The 14,105-nt window shown below is 35.1% G+C and overlaps 1 protein-coding gene across 2 annotated transcripts in view; it reads left to right on the top strand.

Moving 5' to 3' along the window:
• Window positions 1-14,105, top strand: part of LOC148651874 (BTB/POZ domain-containing protein 19-like) — a 46,187-nt gene that overhangs the window by 17,645 nt on the left and 14,437 nt on the right. The window contains exon 4 of one of the 2 annotated variants that reach the window (XM_088598121.1): window positions 1,947-2,006. The exons of the other annotated variant lie outside the window; for it this stretch is intronic. Coding sequence (XP_088454247.1) covers window positions 1,947-2,006 — 60 coding nt within the window. The remainder of the gene's footprint in view (window positions 1-1,946; window positions 2,007-14,105) is intronic. 2 annotated transcript variants of the gene reach the window in all.

Raw genomic sequence — 14,105 nt, 5'->3', positions numbered from 1 at the left:
CTAACTGGGAATGTCAACGTTTTTTTTCAACTTTTACAGTGGAGCAACTGCTTTGTGCTCCACAGTTAACTCCTTCTTTGCTTAGTTCCCACTGACTGACTTATATTACATTCAATTGTAATTAACAAGGTGAAAAAAAAATTATCCGCAAGTGTGATTGTTCAAGACATGGTGTTAATCTATACTTTTAGTCACATAGACTCTTTTTTACCATTACATCCCAACGATTTGGTAGCTTCTTGTTTTAATGATCTGTTTTGCACCTTGCTGGTTACAGTGTAACATTCATTATTCCATCTTTCAATCCTTCACCCTTTTTCCTCCTTATTCCTCCACATTCGCCTTTTGAGCAACTTTTCTGCCAGTGAAAACACTGCCCTGCTCGTTGTGCAAGGAAATTGGGTTCTATTCTGAAAAGATCTGCGCTGCATTTTTTCTTAATTGGCTGTTATTAATGCATGTCAAGGAGCAAACTAATACAGTTTTGAAGAGAATTTTGAAAACTGTCTCTTTTAGCATTCGCACACCTTGTTGATTCTACAGTACATACAGGAGAAATTTCCTGAAATAAAGTACAACTTTCAAGTGTTCATTCTGAATGGTTGGACTTAATTACAAACGGGTTTATTTTTATTTTTCGACTATAAAAAATAGCATTCTTCTTCAGTGTCATAGTTACAATAGATAGAGACCCTCCCACGCAGATATAATAACTGTCAGGCAACACTGCAGCACAGTGCATGTAGTGAGCTTGTTACTTAAAATGGAGTTCAAGGTTCTGAACTGCAGACAGAATGCCCCTGATTGAGAGAGGTTTTTCTTATTATGAAGGTATAGGCCTGCCTTCCTAGAATATCACCAAGCTTTTTCTTTAAAAATGTTGTTATAACGCCCACTTTCACAAGACTCCAGACAGGGCTTTGTGTGGCTCAAAAGGCAATATCATTAAATACAGATTAAGATGAAGCCTGAAAATATTTTTACTCTTGTTTCACCTTTTGCTTTTAGTATTTATTGGAATAAACATTTCATAATGAAGACTTTAATACTGTAAAAGATTATTCATTTTTAAGTCTGTTTTATATTGTTTTCATTGCTTTCAGTCTAATGTTTTTAACATATTCATTTTAAGGTGAGTTTTGCTTAATGTCACATAATGCATGCAATTTCATTTGTTCTGTGTTTCTCTAATGTGTGGAGTTAATTTTGCTTTCAACACTAAACATATACACTAAGCATATTTCCTGTGCAATTTATGTCTGACTTTAACAGATGATGAGAATTATCAGTTTCTGTTCAAATCTTTAGGGTTGCTAATGGGTATGTGATTTAAAGAGAACTATTAATTAAGTTCTGTGGAATTGTTCTGCCATAATTGTCCACCTGGATTGCAGAATGTTCTAAGAGCATTAAATTGTACTGACAAAAAACAGATTGCTTGTTATTACAGTGTTTTATGTAAAATTGGTGATAAATTGGATAGTATTTATAATAGACAGTTACTGGCAAAAGTATTGGTGCCTGTGAATTAAATCAGTTTTTTACATTGTTTTTGTATTTGTATTTGATTAATTTTGTTGTGGTATAAATATCTCTGAAGTGTATATATTTTAGAGTGTAGTGAACTTTGCTTTATCCTGGCAAGAATTGTTAAAGATTGGAGGTGAATTCAGAACAGATTAAGAACTGATACGTGTCATTTAAAATCCAATTCCCCCTTTTTAATTGGTTTGCAACTTATGACAATATTGACTGTATATTAATGTCCCATAGTAGTCTATTATGCAGTGAATTAATGCAGTAGCTAAAAGGTTTTGTTTTATGGGCACAAATAATTGAAAGCTATAACACCATGAAGAATCAATACATGGCTTAAGTTAGATGTTTTCCTTCTGCCTTCTAGAAAGTCTGGTTATTATAATAACGTCATATATTTGATTTCCCAGCTGTGTGTGGAGTTTATAACAGAAACACTGACAGTGGAGACTGTATGTGAAGCCCTGCAGGTAAGAATTTCTTTCTTTGAATTTAGTTGTCTTATCTTGTGGTACAGGGGCAGGGGCATTCTGTGGCAAATCACTCAACAGGCCAAGCCCAGAATATTTAGAGCTGATTTGTTGTAGAATGTCAGTTTTGTGATTTGGGGGATGGCATAGTGTTTCGTTAGGAAAACTGCTCTTTATGACTTGTATTGGGAAAGGGGGATAGTGAAAAGGGGGATTGAAAATGTGCAGAGTGTTTCTTCTTGAAGGAGACATCCGATTAAATCTATATTGAACAGACAGTAAACAAATATTGTTTCTTTGTGAGTAATCTAGTGCATGAAAAACACATTTTGGAATTTTGAAAGGGAGATTTTGAAATGGTGTAGCAAATAAAAAGAAAACTGGAAACAAGTGCCTAGTTCAGCTTTAGAAATTGGTCTGGTAGGACCTAGGTGTAATATGTCCAATCAGACCTTCTGATTCTAATATAATATTTTTATATTACAAATAAATAAATAGTGCTAGAATAGATTTTGAAGTTCCAGTCACTGTTTGTTGTGCCATTAAATGTCATCTTGCTTTTGCTCTATGAAGCACACACACTATACTGACATCATTTTCCTCGATAAATACAAGTGGGACACTTAAGCAGGCTTCTAAACTACTTGGCACAGACCTGATGTGGGTTTATCTATTGTTTAGAATAGGAGTTTCAAAATGACAGGTGTTTCTGGAGGGCTTTGGTATTGAGTTCACAGTCACAGGATGTGCAGAGCGCACAAAATATTTTTTTAAATGTGTTTTATATACACATATACAAGGGGACACTGTATATGTATTGACTGTATTGACACTGAAATTGTCAAAATATTTAATGTATTCTATTGTAATTATTGTTTCTGCTATAAGTATGCTTTAAAAGGTGACAATTTGCATTTGGAAAATGTAGAAATACTTTTTCAAAAGCGATAAATTTCTAAACATCATTTTCAGGGTTTTTTTGTATCACAATTGTTAATTTTTCTGTATCACAATTATTAATTTTTCAAAGACATTTCTGATGCCATCAGTACCTGCTGTTTTATTTATATTTTTTTTCTAGTGGCTTTCTTTTCAGAAGGACAATTTCAAATCCTCTTACTATAGAAAAATCCCACAGCAATGTTCATATTGTGTTGTACAGCATTGCACAGGTTAATAGTTTCCTGACGGCAAACTACGACACAGGACTCATTATGAGACTGGTACTTGGAGCCAATGAAAACTGTCTAATAGTTGATTTATTTTTTGCTATAAATATATGTCCTGCCATGACTCATTAAGGATTTTTCTTTCACCATGATTGTCTATTATTAATTTTAATTTCATGTTACCCTACATCAGTATTCCATCTGGACAGTATAAATGTATCACGATGACGCATATTGAGATGTAGATTGCATATCATAATAGATATTATATTTCTAGTCTCTGGATATATTCCTGAAGAATAAGTGTTTGATCTATTGTAGTTAAACTTAATAACTGTAGTCCATAATAGTTGGCTCTATACCAAAAGTAATTTCCCTTACAAACCTGCATGTCCTTATTAGTGACACAATTATTTGCGGTACTAGTTTAAATGCATTCTTTACTGGGTTATAGTGTGATCTATGCCTTATGTGAACTGAGAATATATTTTCAACCAAAAAAAAGCCAAAACAGACAGATACAACTTCTATAGCCTTCAAAGGAGTCATTATTTGAGCTAGTGTCCTGCTAACACATTCTTATTTGTACTCTCAAAGACAACTCAAGGACATGCTTCCATAAATTGGAAGCTTTCTTCCTTCACTACTGATTGACATTCAAGGTAATTAAAGAAGAGAAGTTCTTTACAGCTGCAGTTAGACTTGGATCATTGACCTTCATGACATATTGTTACCTAGTTGCTCTAGAAGAGCAGAAATGATACATCAAAGTATGAAAATATCTTCTGGTACTTGGAAATAGAAAAAACAACCTGACTGCCAAAATGTTTCACTCACCTTACAGTTAGAAGTGTTACCCTCTTTTTATTCTGTTGTGTAAGTTCTGAAGTTTTTTGTTAACAGGCATAGTTAAAAGGTAATGTCAAAACAATTGGAGAAGGGGATAAAAAAGCTATTTAACACACTGTTTGTTAAGACATTTTTCATGTATCGTTATGAAAGAATGGAAAAAAGAATGCAAAAAACAGTTAAAAGGAACATGTCAAGCTAATAATAAAAATTTGAATGTTGCCTACATAACTGGAATATTATTGTAGCACATCCAAGTAATATATAAACCTGCCATTGTGCAGCAGGACATGATTTATTTAAAAAATGACTTGGAGCAAACTCAATTTGATAAGTACTTTTACACAAAGGAAAACTGTAGACCTGGCAGTCATTTCCGAAATACTTTATAGTTACAATGTGGAAACTGTATAATCAAACATATGATCTTGTGACCACCAAGTGCTCGATTGTTCATTTTCTCTTTTGACCTCCTGTTATTTCCATATACATTTTATTGTAGGTGTCAGGTACATATCCACTTCGATAATGGAAGATTTGTAGAAATTAGTTGTAAGCACTTGCGTCCCTTTCCTGTTTTAATTATTTATACTTGACCAAGATCAGCGGTGATGTTTGACCTGCACCTGCAAAATGAATGAAACAGACAAAAAATATTTTGCATTGTAGGAAGAGAAAGATATCATCTCGAGAAGGTAGCAGTCAACATTCTAAGCTTCTTCCTGTCAAAGTCTGATATAAATCAGTGTAACACCTCAAAAAAGGAGAAATTCATGCAAAAAATAACCTTATATACATGAAGGTCTATGAGTTCCACCTAAGGGGAAATTTGGAAAGTCAGATTATAGGGGAAAAGGAAACTTGGATCATACTCGAAAAGTAAGAGAGTATGTAGTTCTGGCCATCTGTTTAATTGTCTGTGGGGCTTTCCTACTTAAAATTGCCAAGAAACCAAACACACAGTTGGACCTATTGCTAGGCTTTGGAAATTCATACCACTCTGTAAAAACTTTTTTTTTTTTATCACGGTGGGTGGAATCCTCTTTTTACACTGCAGTCTATTTTAAATGTGACCTTGGAAGACTGACTCAAACAGCTATTTACTCAATTGTCACATGTAGCCTGTCATTATTTTCATGTCATTGTAAATTGGAATGGAAAATCTTAATTTGGAAGAAGAAAACCTTTTTAGTTCTGAAATTGAAATTTAAATACTAATAACATTAATGTAAATAATGTATGTCCTGTGTAAGGCAGCAGTTAGTGCTCTGGACCCTGAAAGGTCTGAGCACTAACTGGAAGGTTGTGGGTTCAAATCCCAGCCTGAGCACTGCAACTGTACCTCTGATTCAGTATAGTAAAGCACTGTCTAAATGTGTGCATTGTATATTAAGCATTGGCCAAATGAATAATTCCAAACCATAGAAGTCCCTCATACTCAGGCATATTTCTATAAGTCATAAACCAAAGTTACTATTTCATTAATTTAATGGCAATTTTTATAAAGTTAGGATCACCATTTACTTTCGTTGCAGTCACCTGATTTGAAAGAGCCATTGTCGCTCTTTCCACATGTCGGCTCACAGCTGTGATCCCTGTGACTGAAGTGTAGGTAGTCTCACTCTGACCTGTCCACTTTCGAGCCATTCATTTATTAACACAGCCCTGTTCTTGCACAGATTGAGAGGCACAGCCCACACTGACACAACCACACACTGTACCTGCAAGGACCTGAGAGTCCAAAGGGGGTCACTTCGTAGATCAGAGAGCCATGGCTGACCCATCCCATCACCCCCTTGGTGGCACATGGCCAGTTATTTACCAATCCCAGTCAGCTATTGTCTTGACTAGGCTCAAACCCGTGACCATCGAATTTAATACAATATTTCCGTTCAACTATTAATTGTTACTTTCAGTTTAATAATAAAATAGAGTTAATTAAATGAAATTATTAGTTAAGTAACCATAAATGTCATGGTGTCAGTTTCATATGTGCTTTTAAGAAGGCAAAGGAGAGTGTATTTCATTTCAGTATTAATGTTTAATCCTAGGTATTGATCTCTTGTCATGTCTTGTTGTCACCTTATGTACTTATTTATATTTGATTTTTGTCTTTCTAATGTTAAACCTTTTGTAACATGGTCTATTGAGAATTGTTTTTTTCCTCTTTTGAAAAGCTGTTCCTTCACATACACAGTTTAAGACAAACTTATTTTTTGGAATTCCTAATCAGGGCCCATCTCTTCAGGTTCAGTAGTTAAAACACACTACATTTAAAAAATGAATTAGAATGAAAAACATGCTAGATGTTGTACTTATTCAGTTTCTGTTGTCTGTGACACAATAGGTGTTAAAAAGTCCACACAAAATATTAGTACATTATAAAGACTGTTTAGTACTATGCAAGATATGTCTGGAAAAAAAATTAATGTACAGTTTGCAAAAAAATACATGTTCAGTGACAGCTGAGAACAGGGAACTGAACTGTATAATAAGGTCCTGGGAATTTCCTGTTTTGAATTTGCACAATGTTATCATTGTATATAGAAAAAAAAGCTTGAGAAGGTATTTTTGTTTGGTAATTTTACTGCCGTATTTGTATTGTTAAAATCAGCATTGGTAAATTCTGGCAACATTGCTAGTCTTAGTCTATATCATTTATTTGTATTTCATTTAAAAATGTCTTATCTTTTATGAATGTTATATTGAAGTGCCAAAGACAAATTACTGAGAAGCTGAGGAAGAGAAAAATATTTGCTAATGTCTACTGTAATTGGTAGATTCACATTCAATATACAGTATCTTCCATATTCCATTTCTAAAAGAAGACTATTACTGTATAATATCAAAAGTATATTAATGGGGAAGTTAATTCAGTTTGCTCTTGCCGTTTTCTAGGAAAGCTATTCCCCTGTAAGGCCTCTGTGATGTAAGTTACCTACAAAAACAGTATTGGTTACTTGTGCATGAAAGGAATAGATTTCTGTGAAGAACAGCTGCTTCTTCCTCCTAATCATTGTAAATGGATGGAAACAATACATGCAGAGAAACGAGGAGCAATACAGGTGACTCTTCTTCACTTGAACCCTTTGCTAACCATTATCTTTGCACTGACAAATAGCGACTTGATTACAGACGGTGGAGATGTTGTCTCTTAGGTATGAGGGCAGCCACACTTGTCCTCAGACTAGTAAAGATGGACATCTAGGATAAATCATGTTAGGATACAGATCTGAATTTAGGACTTAGTGTACTCTAAAACCGTCTGAGTAATCAGGAAATAACTATATTCAGGATACACAACAAATTTAATGGGGATGTACCATAAATTGGTTTGGTAACGCACACATCCTAATCCGTTTTGGAATATTAACCACTTCAATCCCAGGAACTGAGCTGCCATCACGCAGTGTTCTCCTTACTACATGTTTGGACTTAGCGTTTCCAGATTTTGTATTGTTTTTTGCAGGCAGTGATTAAAAAGTATTTCGTTCAAAAATGCAAATTTCTGTTGAGTTTCCCAACTTAAAAAACAAAACAAATCAGGGTGCTTTTAATCATGATTTTAAAGGATTTTATTTTTCATTTTGTCACCCATAACAAAGAGAAGTCTTTAACTGAGTACCAAAAGCACACACTCACTGTAGTTTGGATTTTGATAACTTGTACACAGCTTTCTTAGAAAGTGGTAACTAGGGGAAGTAAAACGCTCAACAGTGTGGGCCTTATTTTTATTTAGAAGAACCATACCATTCAATTACTTTTGTTTCCCAAAAATTAATTAATAAAAAGCAAATAGACAAGTTCCATGATTTAAATGTATTCACCCTAATCTTATTTATCCCTATCCTTTGATTATGTATCTTAAATCAAATCGGTCATCTGAGGACAAAACAGTATCCGAAAGTTCAGAACACCAAGAGGAATGAAGATGAGACACATATATAAATCAGGACAAGGTCAGAAGATAGATGATGTTGTACTCTCGGTGTCAGAACAAGAGGGAGATGGAAGCAGAGAGCACTGCTGTAGTGTCTTGTATGGTATTTTCTTGACAAAGTCAGCCAAATGTGAAGGAAGAGGCTGAGCATCTTTATGGAGAAAACAATGTAATGGGGAAAAAAAGGATACATTCAAATGATCTAAATGAGATTTAACCCGCTTCAAAAATATAAAAATAATTTTTTAATAGCAATTTTAATTAGCAACCAGTACTGCTGACTTCAATTAAACATGAAATATTCAGACTTTATAAATACTGAAAAACAAGATTCTTCTCTGGCAACATAATTCCACTAAAGGCCTCTAATGTTGATTTTTGCACTGTAAATAATGTACAGTATGGTTTGTACTTTACAAAATAGTGTATTTCTCAAGACATAGAACTCCTGATGATTTTTACTAAACCCAAAATTAATGAGGATACCTTGCTCATAAACATGTATCTGGACTACTATATATACAAAGATTTGTTAAAAGGAATCAGATATTTGTGTAGAATTTTTAAAATCCAATTATATGTCACAGTAGACAATAAATTTACCTTTCACTTAAGACTAAAAACAACAGATGGCCACTGCTTTCACATGCTAAATTTTTATCCTTTACTCTGGAACTATTTATTTCCTTAGTCCCATCTGATTTGGAACCATTCATTATTATTCAAGGAGTTGTTCCTACTATGCTACATATGCACTGCCACAGAGAAGGTCATTAATCATCATTTTTTGTTTTGTGTGTATTGCTTTCTGTATCAAAAAAATCCCAGAGATCTTCATATGCAGGAGGAAAACCACTTAATCCACCACCGATGAACAGCACCCGTTGTGTACCAGGAGTCTCACTTATCCCAAAATAAGATGGAAAAGGATGAAGTTGTTTCACTAATTGATTTAAAGTGGAAAATTCAGTAGGCCAACATGTGTAAGGCAAAAGTGGGATTTTGCCGGGACAATGATGTTAATGCCACTACTCTCAAGAACAGTGCAAGGGGATCTTTAATCTCATCCAACAGACCTCTTACAGCACAGTGCACTCTGCCATCATACTGGCAAATTGATTTAGAAATTCTAGCCCAAATGGATCTGTGCTACCTAGTAGTTTGCGTTACTTTATCAGCCTCTCATTCCAGCACTGACCAGTGCCAGGTTTGTTGAGCTCCTGAGATCTGGTGTGATCGGCCTATAGGATAGTAGTGCTGTGATCTGAGTCTGTTTGCTTCTTTGTGCTTGCTTTCCTCTACAATGTGTGCTTGTCACACTATACTCTTTCACAACGTGCGTGAAGGAGAAATAGTATTTACCGGAAGAGAGATGAGGCTCTATCTGACAAAATTGTGAGCTCACAGATGCCTGGTAGTCACATGCATCATTGTTACACAGTAGGATTAACAGTCTAATCCTGGTGGTGCTGGGACAGAGCAATATGGACCATAGTCAATTGATGACAAAGCCCAGTGTTCAACCGTTGATACCAATAGTGCTTAATGTGTGCTCCAAACTAGCACCTTTACTGACTGATCGACTAAAAAGTCCTTGCGTCATAAATTTATGTCTATAAATAGCTTCTTTCACTGGCGTTGGTAGAGTAGGTGTATTTGATTAAAGTTTGTTTTCACTCTAGGAAATCAAAACCTTTTGGGGGGGAGTTACATTCTAGGAATGTAAAAAGTCTTTTAAATTTTGGGTCTGGGTATTAGCAATCTTTGTGTTTGCCTTGGGGGAATTTGACAAGGAGTTTACTGTTAATAGGGTTCTAGACATAAAAGGTAAAACTCATTTTGAAAAGGTGAGACTGTAGGAGGAAAACAAACAGTTTCCTTTTACTCAGCATAAAAACCACAGTAATCTCTTTTCCGTTAAGCTCAATGGGGTTTTCTATTTTTCTGTTTCCTTTTTTCCCCTTTATTTTCTAAAGCCATTGTTTTGTTATTTGGAAGATGGTTGTCACTGTCTTTTCAAAGAGCAAAGGTGAAAAAAGAGAAAAATGTGAAGCGGTGCATTAATTGTGGAGCCTTTAATCTGGTTTTACCTGTGGTGACCGTGTTTAAAATCATGCTCATGTGAAATTAACTGGATGTCCCTTACAGGGAAAATATTTTCAGAGCACAATTTGTTTTTTTCATCAGCACTTATTTTTCGAACTCTCTGCTCTTATTGATGATGGTTGATGGCTGGTAAATTGTCCTAAATAAAGTTTTTTTTTTCCTTTGAAGGGGAGTGTTTTTTGCAAAAGAACTTAGCAGAACGAAATCTATGTGCTTACTTTCTAATAGGCAGTGGTGTCATGTACTTCATCACTAGCTTCACTAGCTTACAGTACGTGATGTTTGCACCACGCATTTCTCTGCTGACTTTTCTTACAACCATGAAACACCAGTAAATGAGAACTGTGACAAAAATCAGGAGCACATACGTAGTATTTTGATTTGTTTATCTATTTTGATACAGTACTGTGTGCCCAAGTACACTTTTTTTGCCAAGTCAAACCACAAACCCACCTTTGATGCATCTTTGACTGAGTCATCAAAAAACCCCCAAATCAAGTAAATGGTATTTCTGTGGCTCACTTTCAGGATTGCTAACATGATTTGAGTCAACAGCCACCCCCATTTCTGAAACCCATTAAAAATCTTTGATTCTACCTTCCTGATTGAAGGCTAGCATTCCGATTGCGGAGGGAGTTCATAATGTTTCTCAGCAGAATCGTTTTGTCTTGAACTGCTCACTGGAGCTGAAGTGATCATGTTTTAGGTACTGTAGGTGGCGTTCCTCAGCTGCCTGAGAGGAACCGATGTGCACTGAACAGTGACAGTTGTTCTGGGACGGTCCCGTATGACTGTGACAAGTTTAATTATGCTCCAATGAAAACTCCCCTCCCTTAGAGTAAAACAACATTTTGAACACCGCAATCCCAAAGAAGTATGGATTTCACTTCATCAACTGAAAGTTGGACACTGACTCAAGGTCTCAAGCATCAATGGGAAAGCACAGCCAGTACAAGAACATTCTTTTTTATTTTTTCAGTTTCTGATCACCCTGTTAGATGGGGTATTATAGTTTTCATAAAATACTTTTGAAATCTTGTGGTTCCTAGAATATAATACATTCTCATCACAAATACAAATCTGGGTTAGTTAGTGCTTACCTTGTATATTTGGCACTGATGCTTCTTCTGTTCAGTTTGAGAGGACTATAATGGCTAATGTAGAATAATGTAATGTAGAAATATAATTTATCACCACTTGGCATTTACAATAGCAGTAAGCAGTGTTACATATTACCATGCAACTCTGAAAGATCCACATATGTCAAAATGGAGGCACAGTTTAACAATATGTCTTTGTCTCACAAAGTCTTGGATTGCAAAATAGGATTCTAGGTGGTGTCAGTACACAAACAGATTAACCCATGCAGTGGAATGACATTGGGACCTGCATAGATAGAGGTGTTTTATTTACACTGGTAACTGTTGACTGTAAAATAGCAACTCGGCAACGTTGTTGTGTGGTAGGTAACATAGTCATCACAATCGATCCTTTGTGACGTCATAATGAAAGTGTAAATCTGCTGAAGCAAACCATGACACACAAGCAGTTTTTTTTCCTTTCCTTTTTCATTCCCTATGAGCTATAGCATCCTGATAAATTCTCACCAGTTTTTCCGAACCCTTGGGAACATAATTTGATTGTTTTCTGTGCTTTTGTGCCTTTTTAACTAAAGGTTTACAGTGGGATAGATATGCATTGTGTTGCAGTATTAATATAAGTTTTGTCCTGTTGAACAAAGGATAAAAACGCTGATAAATAAACAGTAGAGTGGTTACAACTTATTTTTGGAAATACTGTGATTGCTGGTAAGTCATCTGTGATCCATAGAATGGTAGTGCAGAGAGTTAACATTTTAGTTTTATTAAATCATAACTTTCTCTGTTATCTATCGAACAAATTATAAGCCATATCCACCTCATTCCAGTTAATTTTATGATGAATCTGAGAACCTTTGTAAAGATAAAAAGGCACTGAGCTGGAAATCTTTGTGTGTTGCAGTTTCTTTTCTTGTTGAGAGAATTTAATGTTCTTTAAAAAGAATGCTTCATTAGTATGTAAAATCATGGTGTCAGCAAAAGTAAAATTCACAAACCATGATTTATGATCACAGGAAAAATACTTTTAATATTGTGAACTAGTAGACCATAATATAAGACCCATTGTGATGATGTGTTGTTACTGCTTTTTGCAGATTTAATCTAGTCACAAACCTGGAGTACTGTAATAGCTTGTCTTTAAATTGTCACTTTTTGGGGTTTTATCTTTGAGTTTCTATACTGAGCTGATTTCTTATTGGAGAACGGTTTTATTAAACCCAGCTTACCAAAAGATTCTTTTCTACCTTTTGAGATTTGACATGTATCTTAACACAGCATTTTGAAAAGGGCTTAATTGTGTAAATAGTTGAGTGATATTTAAAAAGTGGATCCTTCAATGTGCGTATCTGTGTTTTCCTGGATGTGATCACTTCAGCTAGAACTGTGCTAGTATGACATAACTGAGCTTGGAGTCCATCGGCTTGACCTGTGAAGGGCAATGATGTGCTGAATGAAGAAAAAGAAAACACTTGACAAAGCTAAGGTGTAAATGATCTCTTTTGTCGTATATTTAAAATCCTCTCATGCTTAGATTCTCTAATTCTTGGTGACTTCCACAGGCAGTGGCGATAGGATGTGCTTTCGTATCTTGCATAGTCTTTGAGCACAACCTTTTGCCCAGAAAGTGGGGCATCATGCTCATATTGCAAAAAAAGGAAGTGATCCAGGACAGGTTTAAGATTGCAAAATAAAAGATTGGTTTGTACCTTGTGGTTTTTGAATACCTTTTTTTCTGTAAAACAAACATCTCACTGAATTAATACCATCGGTTTCTGCTGAAGAGAATGGAGTTATCTGTAGCTACTGAATTGTTATTAAGACAAGTATGGCACCTGCTTTTCAATATGTTGGTTAGGTTCTGTCTGATTCTGCTGCTAGTTTTCTGCACTTACTGTATATTACAGTCTAGGTGGTTTAGGAAACATTTTGTATTAACCCACAAAGACACTGTATTTAGAGTGTCCCCTTAAAAGCTGTAATATAATTTGTCACTATATTTTGCATGCGAGGGGGGAGAAAACTAACTTATTTTTGTAGGGAATGTATAATTTAGCAGAAAATAAAACACTTTGTTTTTGTTTTGTTTTAGATCTGTGACAGCCAAAGATCCTATATTTTGTGTTTTAATTTTACATTTTATGTATTCATTCATTCATTTTATTAGTAAAATTCCATCCACAGCTTTGTTCCTAGGAGATTACAATATCAAAAGTATTTTTCAGCAAGTCTTGTAGATGTAAGTGGATGTATAAGCTTATCTCAAATTTAGTTTCCTCAAAAACAAAGAAGTGACTACCAGAATCATATCACCACAGCTTTGCTCCACAGCTCTCCTACCATTGTGATTCACCTGTTTGTTTTCACTAATTTAATAAACTAAAGGTTTTTTGCTTCCACTTTGCTTTGTATTGTGTTTTTATGTCATTGTTTACTTAAGTGGGTGGCGCCTCTTGCTTTTACTGTGATAGGTGAATTTATCTGCATGACCTTTAAGTGCAAATGAGAAATTCGTAATGGATTCATATTCGTAATGGAATTGGAAAGGGGACTCTACCATTCTATATTGAGGACTGCTGTAGAGGCGGGAAGGAAGACAATTATAACTCCATTTAAATGCAATACTGATGCATTAGATGTCTACTGATTATGTGTCTTTTATTGTCTAATTAATATCTAATTCTACTGTAACATTGCTTGAAAGAGGAAGGGAAGATTCTGCTACTGTTTGAGCTTAGTAGAAGCTTAGTAGAAAGTAAAATAACTACAGACTATAATTTTGTTTTTGTGATATTTGTGCTTAGGATCTTTATTTATAAAAAGCTGACAAGACTTGGCTCAACATGCTACGCGTACAGTAACTGCAAAGGGCAGAGCAGAAATAAATCAGGACTGTGCTTGACAAACCAGGGAAAGACTATGTTAAAGCTGTCGCCTT

Source organism: Lepisosteus platostomus, chromosome 11 (genome assembly GCF_059453375.1).
Source record: "Lepisosteus platostomus isolate fLepPlt1 chromosome 11, fLepPlt1.hap1, whole genome shotgun sequence".
Lineage (NCBI taxonomy): Eukaryota > Metazoa > Chordata > Actinopteri > Semionotiformes > Lepisosteidae > Lepisosteus > Lepisosteus platostomus.
This window is presented reverse-complemented; position numbering and strand designations above follow the sequence as displayed.